This window comes from Triplophysa rosa, linkage group LG4, assembly GCF_024868665.1.
Source record: "Triplophysa rosa linkage group LG4, Trosa_1v2, whole genome shotgun sequence".
NCBI lineage: Eukaryota > Metazoa > Chordata > Actinopteri > Cypriniformes > Nemacheilidae > Triplophysa > Triplophysa rosa.
Window position 1 is genome coordinate 32,946,616 of NC_079893.1, and position 15,801 is coordinate 32,962,416.

At 39.5% G+C, this 15,801-nt stretch overlaps 1 protein-coding gene across 1 annotated transcript; it reads left to right on the forward strand.

The window, feature by feature from the left end:
* The first annotated feature begins 1,895 nt into the window (after positions 1-1,895).
* On the forward strand, positions 1,896-14,091 carry LOC130553102 (zinc finger protein 585A-like). The gene is made up of 5 exons (XM_057331848.1): positions 1,896-2,196; positions 2,325-2,781; positions 2,954-4,203; positions 11,149-11,482; positions 11,654-14,091. The coding sequence occupies exons 1-5, from the start codon at positions 2,038-2,040 to the stop codon at positions 12,664-12,666; spliced, it is 3,213 nt and encodes a 1,070-aa protein (XP_057187831.1). The 5' UTR covers positions 1,896-2,037; the 3' UTR covers positions 12,667-14,091.
* Positions 14,092-15,801: the final 1,710 nt, after the last annotated feature.

A 15,801-nucleotide genomic window follows, 5' to 3' on the forward strand; every position in this document is an offset into this window, starting at 1 on the left:
TTTAGTTTTAAATTTAAATGTATACGTTCATTTAACATTACAAATGTGGTGCACTGTCACTTTAAGAGCATATACTCTGCTGGCACTGGTTTAGCTCGCTCAGATCACTTCCTGCTGAGCCAATAGGAGGTTATGGCAATATTGTTGATGTTTAACGATATATATATATATATATCTTGAAAAACGTTATTGTTTTCTTAGACATATTTTGCACAGTGGGACTATAAGAATGTATCAGATTGTGGTTGTATTAGAGGATAGCACCTGTTAGCACGTTTAGCTAACTCTCCGTTTGCCAACAGGGTAATACCAAATACAGTGAAAGTGACCTATTTGTCAGATATGGTGACCCATACCCGAAATGTGACATCTGCATTTAACCCATCTAGTGAACACACATACACCCATAGCTGCAGCGCCCGGGGAGCAAGTATGGGTAAGGTGCCTTGCTCAGGGCACCTCAGTCAATGCCTGGTGTGTGGCTTGTTGTTATTAGTGATGCTTTGAAAAAGCATAACTATTGTTATTCGAACATACATACTTCTTATAATTATTCTTGTTCCACCAAAAGTTTGGCACGCTACTTGTCCCGCAGCTTTTGACGTAGACCCATGAATGAATACATCACATCGACGGGCCTATTCGGGAATGGTGTGCTATGACTTTTATAAGCGATCGGGTGGGGGGGGGGGTGCGATAGTGGGGCGAAAAACCACCCGAAAAATCCCAATGACTTAACATTGTGCCCAACTTCGAGGGATCGTAGCTCCGAGTGAGGATATCGTAGAAACATGAAAATAATACACGATTTGAAGAGGCTATCAGGCTCTGTAAGAACATCACTCACAATGGGGTGTAAGTTGTACCCCTGGACAGACTAATTCAAATGTTAGTGCTGTCTTGATCAAAAACAACTTGCGCTTGCATTTCTTAAAACATATCAGTGCGATTGTTCTGTCTTAAAATGCACACAGTAATGTTTGTTAGTAAAGTATGTTTTTAAAAAAAACCTCCCTAAATATCCTAATTAAAATAAGGCCTAGTCCTGGTTTAGGCTAATCCCTGTACGGGAAACCGCACCTGAAAGTAGAGCATCAGTATTACAACCTTTGAGTGATTGTAAACAACTGAGGGTCGATTAATTTAAAAATTTTGACTAAGATAAATATATTTATTAAAATTTACACTTAATAATCACCATAACAGGGTGGACATATATTGTGGTTTGCTCATAACATTTAGTGTCTGCTTGCAGTTGTTTTATGAAATGTGCCGGAGCTTTGTCAGACACACATTTATAACAGCTGAAGGTCTTCATGAAACAACACTTGTGAAGTTGAATGGTAAATGTCTTTTTTTAATCTTTTTAAATTTGTAATTGTGAAGTCTCAAAGACATTTAATGGCGATGCCCCAACTGCATTCCACGTCTGTTACATTAAATGTTGTTGGATTACATTGAGTTGAAAAATAACCTTTACATCATCCACCAGTACAAAACACTTATATATTAGAAAATAAAGGCAAGAGAATAAAAGAAATAAAGATTACCATGAGGGATACAAGAATAAATGAAATTTCTGTAACAAGACAATATTTACCAAGACAAGGTTAATTTCTACACTCTTAAAATGGATGTGTTAACACGTTGTTTTGTGTCATTTATTTAACACTGTGTGCTTACATTCAACACACATTTCTAGACATTATTTACCAGGACAACGTTAATTTAAGATGCTTTGTAACAATACATATTGTCAGAAAATTTCCTTCAGTTTTTCTTAACGGTAACAGTAGGATTAGTGACAAAATGTTTTTTAAATGTTTTTTAGGTGGTATGAAACTCGTTAGTTTCCTTTCATGATGATCGTCTTGTGTCTCCAGTCCAGCAGGAGTCGCTCTGCAGCTCTTCAGTCCGCCGATAAACCCACTAAAGAAAGAAAGAAAGTCAAACATCAAGCGCTGCGTGTTCACATCACTCTGATTTTCTCTCTTTAGTGTTTTAAACAGAGTGTTGTGTGTGTGTGTTTGTGTTGAGATGTTGAGGATGACGTCACAGATGTGCTGTAAATCAGTGGGAACTGATCTGTCCATGCTGGATATTGATGATTTCATCACAGAAATCTGTCAGCTGAAGAAAGAGGTGGCGTTACTGGAGGAAAAGCTGAGGACAAGAGGAGATGAACTCAACACTGAGGTTTGGACACATTCAGCATCATTTACTGCTTTTATACTGTCATTCATGTCAAACTAAACCAAAGTGAGACATCACACATATATTCTATATAAAGCTCCAGTGCTGATGATGTGTTGTGTGTTTGTCAGGTTTTGTCGGCTCAATCTTCAGTGTGTGTGAGTGACGGGAGCTCCACAGAACGTCTGGATTCAGTGTGGAGCAGCAGAGATCAGAGCACACCACAGCCACTGCTGGACAAACTCTCTGAACAGAAGTCCAGACACACACAGGACTCGGAGCTCAGCCTCACTTTACTCTGTTATACTGACACAAACCCCACAGACGCTCAGGACACTGTGTGTGACAGTAATCACACCTTGAATCAGGATGAATCTACTGATCAAACCTCCACAGAGTCTCTGGATTCTGTCTGTAACGCTGGAGAACAGCAGATCCTGAACACCAGACCACTCAACATGTGTTCTGTCACACTGATGGACTGCAGGAAACTCATGGAGATGAGAAGACAAACACCAGCAGAAGAAGAAGATCACACTGATGAAGATGAGAATCATGACGATGATGATGATGATTTCATCCCTTCAGGTATGTTTCCTCTATTGTTTTTTCAAATTATTTCACTGTCATGTCAGTTACTGTTTCATAAAAGGTGTGTTTATGTCTCAAACGCACTAAAAACATTTCTCATTCTCAGTGGACACTGATGTAGTTTCAGTTGTGCTGGAGGTTGTTGTTAACGCTGTTGTGTTTGTTTCAGATGAGAGCGGTGATTCATGTTGTGATGGAGAAACGGCCTCTACATCAAAACAGCGACTGACAGCACAAACTCTTTCCTGCATCACCTGTGGAAAGACATTCAGTTCACAGAGACGTTTAGAGACACATGAGAGAAAACACACAGAACAGAAACTCTTCACCTGCACCAGATGTGACATCAGCTTTCCTACCTTTCAAGAGAAGAAACTTCATTCACAAGAGCACAGAGACCAGAAACACTTTCACTGTCATCAGTGTGGGAGAGCTTGTGTCTCGTCTTCTAGTCTGAACGCTCACATGAGGACACACACTGGAGAAAAACCTTTCCACTGCAGTCAATGTGACAAATATTTCAGCAGCAAACAATATCTTTTTACACATAAGAGAATTCACACGGGAGAAAAACCGTACGAGTGTCCTCACTGTGAGAAGAGATTTAGCGATGCATCTAGTTTAAACATGCATGTGCGTCTGCTGCACACTAATGAGAGACGTTACCACTGCAGTGAATGTGACAAATATTTCAGAACCAAAGCAAATCTTGTTACTCATCAGAGAATTCACACGGGGGAAAGACCGTACGCTTGTCCTCACTGTGATAAGAGATTCAACCACAAACCTCATATGAAGGAACACATGCGTTTACACACTGATGAGATACCGTATCAGTGCAGTGAATGTGGAAAAACCTTTAGACAGTCACATGGTCTGAAGGTACACCAGAGAACTCACTCTGAGGAGAAACTCTATCAGTGTTCACACTGTGATAAACGCTTCCGTGAGAAATTTCATCTGATACGTCATGAGAGAATTCACACTGGAGAGAAACCTTACCTCTGCTCTCACTGTGGAAGGAGCTTTTCTACGCCAACGTCTTTCAGCTTTCATGAGAGAATTCACACTGGAGAGAAACCTTACCTCTGCTCTCACTGTGGAAAGAGATTTTCTACGCCAACGTCTTTCAGCTTTCATGAGAGAATTCACACTGGAGAGAAACTTCATCCCTGCAGTGTTTGTGGGAAGAGTTTTGCTCACCGTTCCTATTTAGCGACACATCAGAGACTTCATACAGGTGAAAGACCTTACAAATGTTCTCAGTGTGACAAGACGTTCAATCAAGCAGTTTTCTTGAGAACCCATGAGAGAGTTCACACTGGAGAGAAACCTCATCGCTGCTCGGTCTGCGGCCAGAGATTCGCTCAGTTAGGAAGTTTTCGAGCTCACGAAAAGAAACACGCAAAAGAACAAACTGCAGGAAAATCCTCATAGGTTTCAGTGGCTCAATGTGAAGAGCTTGTTATTACAGTCGGCTTGTTCTGTGATGATGACGATCTGCGCTGCACACACGACTGAAGGATGTGAGGATGAGCGTTTGTTAGAGGGTTCCAGTTCTTTGTTCACAAGTTCTTTTTCTTTAGATTTGATCCAGAATACATTTTGCATTTTGTAATTATCAAAGGTGATTTTTGTTTATAGGGATCATTATTGAATCGGTGTGTGATTCATTTTAGTTGATTTGTAAATAATTTTTTGGGGGAAAGTAACCAGCCAAAATGGCAATTTCTGAGCCAACGTAATCCTGTCGACCAATAAACACGCTTTACCTTCTGAGATGTAAGACAACTGAGTTTCTCCTAACTTTGAGAATTTATTGATTTTATTTACGACAGCTTTGTTCAGTTTTATCTAGAAACACAAGATACTCATAATTACTTTTCTCAGATTTGATTTTAAGAAAAAGATATATGTAAGAATGTGCGTGTGTTATCTGAGAGATGATGAATTCCTGACTCAAGAGTACAGACATACATTTGTTCTCATGTTTTATTATCATCATTATTCTTTGTTCTATATTCTTTCTCATTTCTATATATTAATTAGTTATACATTTGATTCATTTCCTTCTACCTAGTTATTCTGTTCTACGTGACTTTTCTTAATGCTGTTTAATCTTATGTTGGATGCTGTATGTTTATTGTCTAGTAGTTTATTGACCAGTGGTCTCAACATTCTCAAGGTTCTTAATAACCTCACGACACATGAATGTTGTAAAGCAGATGGTATAAGAACACCTGTTGAATTTGTTTCTATTCAGACAAAGAAACGCAGCTTATATCATTTAATAAACTTTGCTCATTTTATTCTCTCATCGTCTCTCGCCTGACGTTTTTACCGTTCGTCTCTGTATTCGTCTTGTGGTTGACTGGAAGTGTTAAGTCACAACAGAGTTGATATTTTGAGTACATATCCTGACAGAGAGGTCTAATAAACCTGGGCTCAAATCCTTAGATCGTTAAGATCAAGAAGTCATATCCATAGTTGGATCTATAGGTCAAAGAATGATTTTCCACAGAATATTCTTTACGTTTTGTAGAATGATTTCACATAAAGAAACAACAGTAAATCACAAAGGATTACTTAAACTGGGTTTTCACAGGCAGGGTCACAGATGGTTAAAAAATACACGTTTCCTTTCAACCCTACTTTATATTTTACAATCCTTAACTGTTTATATCATTAACTGAAATATATAATCCGTTCACAGGTAATTGTTTTGTGTGATTTTAGTGAAGTAGTGTAGAAACGACAAAAGTGCATTAGAAAGAAAGAATAATGCATATAATCTGTGAGAAGTTTGCGTTACTATCCCCGGAACGGTTTCGAGTATTTACAGTAATAATAAGGTTCAGTTGTATTTGTAAATAACTTTATCTTACAATATGCATCGTTACAAAACCGTACAAAAACAGTGTAAAGAAAATACCCTCGGAAAATGATTGGTGTCTTTTTTGGTTGACAAACATAAGAGCAAAGAAGTCTCTTTACACCATTATTTGACCCACAATTTATACCATCCTATTAAAGGACACACTTATGACTACATGAGAAACCGTCTTTCAACATGCAACATCAAAGAATCTGGTGCCCGTCATCAAGATAACAACACACGACCAGAACCACTGAGCCACGCAAGGCCTCCAAATCAACTTACATCTAGTTGTTTTTGCTTAGACTGAACTATAGGTTTTCACTAATAAACAGCAGGACATTTTACAATTTGCCAGTTTTTAATCATAAATGTTGTTTAATAAATTGTTTTGTGAATTTAGGCAACACAGTCTACAGAAAATTGCATAGGCCTATATTACAAAAAGATCATCCTAAAAGGTTGGTCTATCACTTTAGCAATGGTTTAAGAATAACATGCCTCTTTCACAATATGGCGGCGGCGGCGACCGGAAGTAGATGATGGTAAATTACCAGGGTCCTCTAGATCTCCAAGGTGAGGTCAAATACTGAGTTGAGTGAACATGCGGTCAGAAACATCATTGTCTTCCACCTCTGTAATCAGTAACATCAGCACCATCCTCCTCCTCATCAGACACCTCCTAGCCTTGCCAATCAACAAAAGCAAGTACAACCATTTAGTGTCTCATAGTCATCATAAGCATGTTTAATAACGCAAGCCCTATGCTATTTTGCTACCTATCAGTGTTTATCATTATTGTAAGTCCTATCGTTATTTTTGTGATTTATTTGAAAGCAATACCTGCCATCTATTAATTCTAATTTTTGTTTTGTATAGTTGTTACAACTGTTCTCATTGACAGTAAGCATTGTATCGCAAGATCTTTCAGTCAACTTCTTCCTGTTCTAGGTAAATAACTTTTCAAAATGTTCTTTTAATATTTAATGAATGAAGTTAATGAATTCTAACAAATTGTTTCAAAAACTTGAACACCAAACCATTAATTGAACTGGTAACTGTTTCTTTGAGATCATCAAGTCCAAAACGGTGTTTTTAATCCCGTTCCTGGGGACCCACTGCTCTGAACATTTTGTAAGTATCTTATCTGATATACTTTATTCATTTCTTGGGGATCTCCCAATGAGCTGCTGATTCAAATTAGTGTGTCAAATAAGAGAAATGCAAAACATGCAGAGCGGTCGTTTCCAAGGAACAGGATTGAAAACCACAGCTTTAGAACAACTACATTATAGAAACATCACTGTTTGTCACTATTGTCTTGCTTATTTCCCCCTAGCAAAACATGTATGTGCCAAAGTAGAATTCATCAACTTTAGCTTTCATTTCTGTGATCAGCTCATCATCTCGCCATACCCTCTCTGCTGTGAAATCACTTCTTGTTTGTGTCACCAGCCAGTGACCATCAGCTGACCTTGGACTTGCCAGTGATAGGTGTGTCTTTTTTTAAAGTTTTTCTTGACCTCCAACTAACTAAGTGTGTGATGCCTGTCCAATGTTGTTCACATCAGGGCACTTAACTTCTACCAGACCATAGGGAGGGTCTTCATTTGGGTCCACCACTCTTCCATGTGGACTGCCACCGAGGTGTGAAGCATCGGGAAGGATGATTAAACTGCAGGGAATGACATTTACATCAAAGGTATCGTCATAGCTTTTTAAATGTGTGTTTGAAGATTACCTCCATATGCTTTATACAGAGTGGACTGGACAAATCCTACCAGATGCTTTGGCCTTCCGCACAGTGCTCAAATTGAAGGGGGGCTGGGGGGGTCCTCAGATATTTTTTTTTTTGAGTAAAAATGATAATGACAAATGTGATTAAATTCATGCAATGGATATGGTCAATTTCGTGAATTGATTATTTACAATCATTTATATTAAGTTTGTTTATGGGCTAGTTGTCATGTCTCTGTAAATTTTAAACGCCCCGCCCCACGTCTAAAGACCGCTAAGCGCAGGAAATCGTTGACATGACTGCTTGATTGGCGTCACTCCAGTAGAGCTAACTTCAGCTAAAAAATGGAGACTAATAAACCTTGCAGTCGGGAAGAGGAAGCTTCTATTTTTCTGAGGGGTAATTTTCTCTCTCTCTATATCTTTCCACTATATTTATCAACTCCATGTCGGGGCTTTTGTATTCTTTGCGTAAATTATCATTAGGCCTGGTTCAGGGGTGCTAGAGATCTAGATGAAGATGAATGACAGCTTTTTAGTAATTATAAAGGGAGTGCTCGTTGTGCGGTTTCTTGCACTAGATTGTGATCTTATTTGCATCTTATGAACTTTACATTCATTTTTATCTGTTGTCATTAAAACTGAAGAACAAGTTATTTTCTGTGTGTTTTACCTGGGTGCGGGGCTGCCAGGTCTGCTGTTTGCTCGTGCATGCAAGGGCAGCTGGAACATTTTTGGTACCGAGGGCCAAATGCACTAATGACTGGGAAAACACCGGCAGGTCGCAATCCATTATGACAATGAATGGAGATCATAGCTACGCCAGTGCATCCGGAAAAACGTTTACCCTACTTCCGGTCTCCGCCGCCACCATATTGTGAAAGAGGCCTATTTTCAAACATTTCAAGAGCATTGTTAACCTCATGAAACAGATCATTATAATGAGCTTGTTTTCCAAACACAACAACATTCAACGGCAATCGACCGCGTGGGGGAGGGTTGCATGGCTAAATCCGTCGACCCGGGGGGGGGGGATGGGGTGCATGCATATGTGTCTTCTGCATTCACATTGTGTGCATTCACATTTATAATACGTCCGTCTGAGCGGCCAAAGTGTCCGTTCCGGGCCCATACGTTAGCGGCCCACCAGGGAAATTGCCCGGTACGCCAGATGGCCAGTCCGCCCCTGGGTGTTGAGATCAATCAGCCAACTGTATGAAATAGTGTTGAGTGTCTCCGGTCCAGCAGGAGTCGCTCTGCAGCTCTTCAGTCCGCCGATAAACCCACTAAAGAAAGAAAGAAAGTCAAACATCAAGCGCTGCGTGTTTATGTAACAGATTTATTATGGTTGTGTTATTTTCATTCAAAATCCCCTTCTCTTTTCTGTTAAATTTATATTGTTGTTTAATTGTTCTATGTATTACATTGTATGGATTAATATGTTTAGTTTTAAATTTAAATGTATACGTTCATTTAACATTACAAATGTGGTGCACTGTCACTTTAAGAGCATATACTCTGCTGGCACTGGTTTAGCTCGCTCAGATCACTTCCTGCTGAGCCAATAGGAGGTTATGGCAATATTGTTGATGTTTAACGATATATATATATATATATCTTGAAAAACGTTATTGTTTTCTTAGACATATTTTGCACAGTGGGACTATAAGAATGTATCAGATTGTGGTTGTATTAGAGGATAGCACCTGTTAGCACGTTTAGCTAACTCTCCGTTTGCCAACAGGGTAATACCAAATACAGTGAAAGTGACCTATTTGTCAGATATGGTGACCCATACCCGAAATGTGACATCTGCATTTAACCCATCTAGTGAACACACATACACCCATAGCTGCAGCGCCCGGGGAGCAAGTATGGGTAAGGTGCCTTGCTCAGGGCACCTCAGTCAATGCCTGGTGTGTGGCTTGTTGTTATTAGTGATGCTTTGAAAAAGCATAACTATTGTTATTCGAACATACATACTTCTTATAATTATTCTTGTTCCACCAAAAGTTTGGCACGCTACTTGTCCCGCAGCTTTTGACGTAGACCCATGAATGAATACATCACATCGACGGGCCTATTCGGGAATGGTGTGCTATGACTTTTATAAGCGATCGGGTGGGGGGGGGGGTGCGATAGTGGGGCGAAAAACCACCCGAAAAATCCCAATGACTTAACATTGTGCCCAACTTCGAGGGATCGTAGCTCCGAGTGAGGATATCGTAGAAACATGAAAATAATACACGATTTGAAGAGGCTATCAGGCTCTGTAAGAACATCACTCACAATGGGGTGTAAGTTGTACCCCTGGACAGACTAATTCAAATGTTAGTGCTGTCTTGATCAAAAACAACTTGCGCTTGCATTTCTTAAAACATATCAGTGCGATTGTTCTGTCTTAAAATGCACACAGTAATGTTTGTTAGTAAAGTATGTTTTTAAAAAAAACCTCCCTAAATATCCTAATTAAAATAAGGCCTAGTCCTGGTTTAGGCTAATCCCTGTACGGGAAACCGCACCTGAAAGTAGAGCATCAGTATTACAACCTTTGAGTGATTGTAAACAACTGAGGGTCGATTAATTTAAAAATTTTGACTAAGATAAATATATTTATTAAAATTTACACTTAATAATCACCATAACAGGGTGGACATATATTGTGGTTTGCTCATAACATTTAGTGTCTGCTTGCAGTTGTTTTATGAAATGTGCCGGAGCTTTGTCAGACACACATTTATAACAGCTGAAGGTCTTCATGAAACAACACTTGTGAAGTTGAATGGTAAATGTCTTTTTTTAATCTTTTTAAATTTGTAATTGTGAAGTCTCAAAGACATTTAATGGCGATGCCCCAACTGCATTCCACGTCTGTTACATTAAATGTTGTTGGATTACATTGAGTTGAAAAATAACCTTTACATCATCCACCAGTACAAAACACTTATATATTAGAAAATAAAGGCAAGAGAATAAAAGAAATAAAGATTACCATGAGGGATACAAGAATAAATGAAATTTCTGTAACAAGACAATATTTACCAAGACAAGGTTAATTTCTACACTCTTAAAATGGATGTGTTAACACGTTGTTTTGTGTCATTTATTTAACACTGTGTGCTTACATTCAACACACATTTCTAGACATTATTTACCAGGACAACGTTAATTTAAGATGCTTTGTAACAATACATATTGTCAGAAAATTTCCTTCAGTTTTTCTTAACGGTAACAGTAGGATTAGTGACAAAATGTTTTTTAAATGTTTTTTAGGTGGTATGAAACTCGTTAGTTTCCTTTCATGATGATCGTCTTGTGTCTCCAGTCCAGCAGGAGTCGCTCTGCAGCTCTTCAGTCCGCCGATAAACCCACTAAAGAAAGAAAGAAAGTCAAACATCAAGCGCTGCGTGTTCACATCACTCTGATTTTCTCTCTTGAGTGTTTTAAACAGAGTGTTGTGTGTGTGTGTTTGTGTTGAGATGTTGAAGATGACGTCACAGATGTGCTGTAAATCAGTGGGAACTGATCTGTCCATGCTGGATATTGATGATTTCATCACAGAAATCTGTCAGCTGAAGAAAGAGGTGGCGTTACTGGAGGAAAAGCTGAGGACAAGAGGAGATGAACTCAACACTGAGGTTTGGACACATTCAACATCATTTACTGCTTTTAAATATTTGTATTTTAATACTGTTTTAAATCTCACTGTCATAGTTTATAGCTTTATCTAAATATATTTCCTCTCTGAACAGAAGTCCAGACACACACAGGACTCGGAGCTCAGCCTCACTTTACTCTGTTATACTGACACAAACCCCACAGACGCTCAGGACACTGTGTGTGACAGTAATCACACCTTGAATCAGGATGAATCTACTGATCAAACCTCCACAGAGTCTCTGGATTCTGTCTGTAACGCTGGAGAACAGCAGATCCTGAACACCAGACCACTCAACATGTGTTCTGTCACACTGATGGACTGCAGGAAACTCATGGAGATGAGAAGACAAACACCAGCAGAAGAAGAAGATCACACTGATGAAGATGAGAATCATGACGATGATGATGATGATTTCATCCCTTCAGGTATGTTTCCTCTATTGTTTTTTCAAATTATTTCACTGTCATGTCAGTTACTGTTTCATAAAAGGTGTGTTTAAGTCTCAAACGCACAAAAAAGTTTCTAATTCTCAGTGGACACTGATGTAGTTTCAGTTGTGCTGGAGGTTGTTGTTAACGCTGTTGTGTTTGTTTCAGATGAGAGCGGTGATTCATGTTGTGATGGAGAAACGGCCTCTACATCAAAACAGCGACTGACAGCACAAACTCTTTCCTGCATCACCTGTGGAAAGACATTCAGTTCACAGAGACGTTTAGAGACACATGAGAGAAAACACACAGAACAGAAACTCTTCACCTGCACCAGATGTGACATCAGCTTTCCTACCTTACAAGAGAAGAAACTTCATTCACAAGAGCACAGACACCAGAAACACTTTCACTGTCAGCAGTGTGGGAGAGCTTGTGTCTCGTCTTCTAGTCTGAACGCTCACATGAGGACACACACTGGAGAAAAACCTTTCCACTGCAGTCAATGTGACAAATATTTCAGCACCAAAGGAACTCTTGTTGCTCATCAGAGAATTCACACGGGAGAAAAACCGTACGCGTGTCCTCACTGTGACAAGAGATTCAACCACAAACCTCATCTGAAGAAACACATGTGTTTACACACCGATGAGAGACCGTATGAGTGCAGTGAATGTGGCAAAACCTTTAGGGATTCAGGTTATTTAAAATCACACCTTAAAACACACTCTGAGGAGAAACTCTATCAGTGTTCACACTGTGATAAACGCTTCCGTCAGAAATCTAATCTGACAACTCATGAGAGAGTTCACACTGGAGAGAAACCTTACCTCTGCTCTGACTGTGGAAAGAGATTTTCTCAGTTAAGTAGTTTTTTCTTTCATCAGAGAGTTCACACTGGAGAGAAACCTCATCACTGCAGTGTTTGTGGGAAGAGTTTCACTCAACATAATAACTTACTAAAACACCAGAGAACTCACACAGGTGAAAGACTCTATAAATGTTCTCAGTGTGACAAGACGTTTGCTCGATCAGATGTCCTAAAAACCCATGAGAGAGTTCACACTGGAGAGAAACCTTATCACTGCTCCATCTGTGGAGAGAGATTCACTTATTTAGGAAGTTTTAATTCTCATCAGAAGAAACATGCTGAAGAACAAACTGCACTGGAATCATCATAGTAGCGTCTTTTTTTATCAATCTGGAATAATTGTGCTCGTGTTTGTGAAATTAATTTTCTGCAGTCTGTGGAGTGAATCGTCAGTTTGATTGGGGCAGGTAGGGTCTTACACTGCAAGTCGTTATTTTTGTAATTTATGAATAGAACTGAACTTGTGTTGTTTGTCATCAGATTAATTCCCTGATAGCACACATACATCTGTGAGACGTCTATTTGATGTCTGCATTTACATCTGCAAGAATGTTTTTTTGCTCATCTGCAGTACGTCTCCAAGACATCTGCTGTCAGATGTAAATGCAGACATCAAATAGACGTCTCCCAGATGTATGTGTGCTATCAGGGTTGTCTGCGTTGTGACAACGTTGTTGTTTTGGGTTGTTGTGTTTTTTGCAGGTGCTTTGTTGTTACATTGAATAGAAAATGTGACTTTTATTTTGTAATATTTCTTGTTAAAACAAATCTTGGAATGTAACAACATTTTGTGTTAGGAGCCAACAATGCACAGAACTATGTGTACAGAATAGTAAAGAAGAAGAGAGCAAACCAGAGAAGAGGAACCATTTTACAGAACAATAGATTGTTTGTGAAGTTAAAGTAATCTTAAACGGTGAAAAGTTTAGGATTCATGAGGTGAATTCAGAAAAGGTGTTGATATATTTTTTTGTCAAAATTGAGTTATTTACATATTCTGTGACAACTTATTTACACGTTTGTGTGATGTTTTTTGTTACATCATGTATATGTTGGGACGTTTTTTAGAAAACAAAAAGGTTTTATATACAAAGTCAAATAGAATCCTAAAACGTGAAAGCTTGTTATCTTAAAACTGCCCAGAATGCAGATAATTCCTAGGTAACAATATTTTACATTTTCCTGTTTTATAATTTGTTTTCCTTATTTCTATACTGTGTTTCTTCTGTTTTTACGGTTTGTTCTTAAATCTATTTTCTGTCAAGCTACTTTTCAAAATTGTAAATGAAATCATGATCGTCACATGAAATTTAAATGGCTGAATTTCCCAATATCATATTTCTGCAATACAGGAGACTACAGCTTCGAACAACAGTTCTGAAACTGTGTTTTCGTGGACGTTGCTCGGTGGCTTTGGTCAGGGTCGCTGAGTGCAGCTATGACACGTCAGAGGAGATCTGGCCCTCCCGGCTGAGCCTGGTTTCTCCCTAGGTTTTTTTCTCTCCATTATTCATCATTGGAGTTTGGGTTCCTCGCCACAGCACAGCAGTGCAGTGTTGGCTTGCTCACCGGGAGACTGCATTTATTTATTTTTTTATTCATTTATTTATTAGATGTTATTTATTATAATGATCTTGCTTGGTCTATAAACACCATGCACTGTGCTGTGTTTTACCTTTCTGTGTTTTTCTGATTTGCTCCTGTAAAGCTGCTTTGGAACAATGCACATTGTGAAAAGCGCTATATAAATAAAATTGAATTGAATTGTTTTTAAAAAGTGCAACATTAGCAGTGTTCCGGCAAAAACTAATGAGTTGAAGTTTTTTTTTTAATTGAACATATATTTACATTTAGTCATTTAGCAGATGCTTTTATCCAAAGCGACTTACAAAGAGTTTAAGGAGCAATAAGCGATATGTCATACAGGAGCAATAATACAATAAATGCTTATACCAAGTTACTAGTTTCAACAAAAGCCAGACCACTACCTGTTGAGAGAAAGAGAGGGTTAGTGTGTTTTCTGTCATGTGTTCACAGAAGAGATGGTTTAGTAGTTTTTTGAATGTTGTGAGAGATGTGGTTGACCGGACTGAGTTAGGAAGTGTTCCATCAGGAAGGAGTTGTGAAGGAGAATGAGTGGGAGCGCGATATACTGCCCTTATGTGAAGGCTACACAAGACGCCGCTGGTTGGCTGAACGCAGGGATCTTGATGGGGTGTAGGAGTGTAGGAGGGTGTGGAAGTATGCCGGTGCAGATCCAGTGATAGTCCTGTAGGCAAGCATTAGTGACTTGAATCTGATACGGGCTTCAACCAGTAGCCAGTGGAGAGAGATGAAAAGGGGCGTCACATGAGCCCTTTTGGGCTGTTGGAAGAGGAGGCGTGCTGCTGCGTTCTGGACCAGCTGGAGTGGTTTGATAGCCTTTGCAGGAAGACCAGCAAGGAGAGCATTGCAGTAGTCCAACCTTGAGATGACCAGGGCCTGGACAAGGAGTTGTGCCGCATGCTCAGTGAGATAGGGTCTGACCTTTCTAATGTAGAATAAGGCATATCGGCATGACCGCGTTGTCTTTGCAATGTGATCGTTGAAGGACAGCTGTTCATCAAATATGACTCTGAGGTTCCTGGCTGTTTTGGAAGGAGTGATTGTGGTATTGCCAAGTCGGATGGTGAGATCGTGCTGCACCGTGGGGTGTTCCGGAGACACAAGTAGTTCTGTCTTGGCCGGGTTCAGCTGGAGGTGATGCTCTTTCATCCAAGCCGAGATGTCTTCTAGGCAGGCAGTAATGCGAGCTGCTACAGTGGTATCGTCTGGGTGAAACGAGATGTAGATCTGGGTGTCGTCAGCATAACAGTGATAGGAGAAGCTGTGTGCCCGTATGATGGGTCCCAAGGATGTCGTGTAGATGGAAAAAAGCAGCGGTCCAAGCATGTGGTGAGCAGTGGACAGCGAGCCCCTCCATGACACCCTGAAGGATCTGCCGGAGAGGTAGGATTTGAACCAGCGGAGAGGAGCGCCTGAGATTGTGTGACCTGGGCTGTTTGAATGTGGAATGCATATTGACATAAATATTAACTTTAAAATGATAAGATGTAGAAGCATATGTTTTTTGCAGTCACAAAATCTTGACATTTTAAAGGGTGTAAAGAAGCAAGACACGAGGCAGATGTAAGATTACAAACGCATTTAATACTGAAAGTTATACAACACCAATATACAACAGCACAGTTGAAGTGGCTGTCCAAATGAGTTCTGACCTTGCTGAGTTTAGTTGGGTGGAATAAAGCTGCACTACAAAATAGCCAGTGGAAGTCCTTGCAAGAGGTGCACCTCTTTATTTCGGGCAAGGATCTCCCTCGCTGAATTGTTATATTCATCTTAAAAAAGAAAACGGCCTAATTGGTTAAACTATACTTTTTGAGGCCATTTCAGACATTAATTAGGT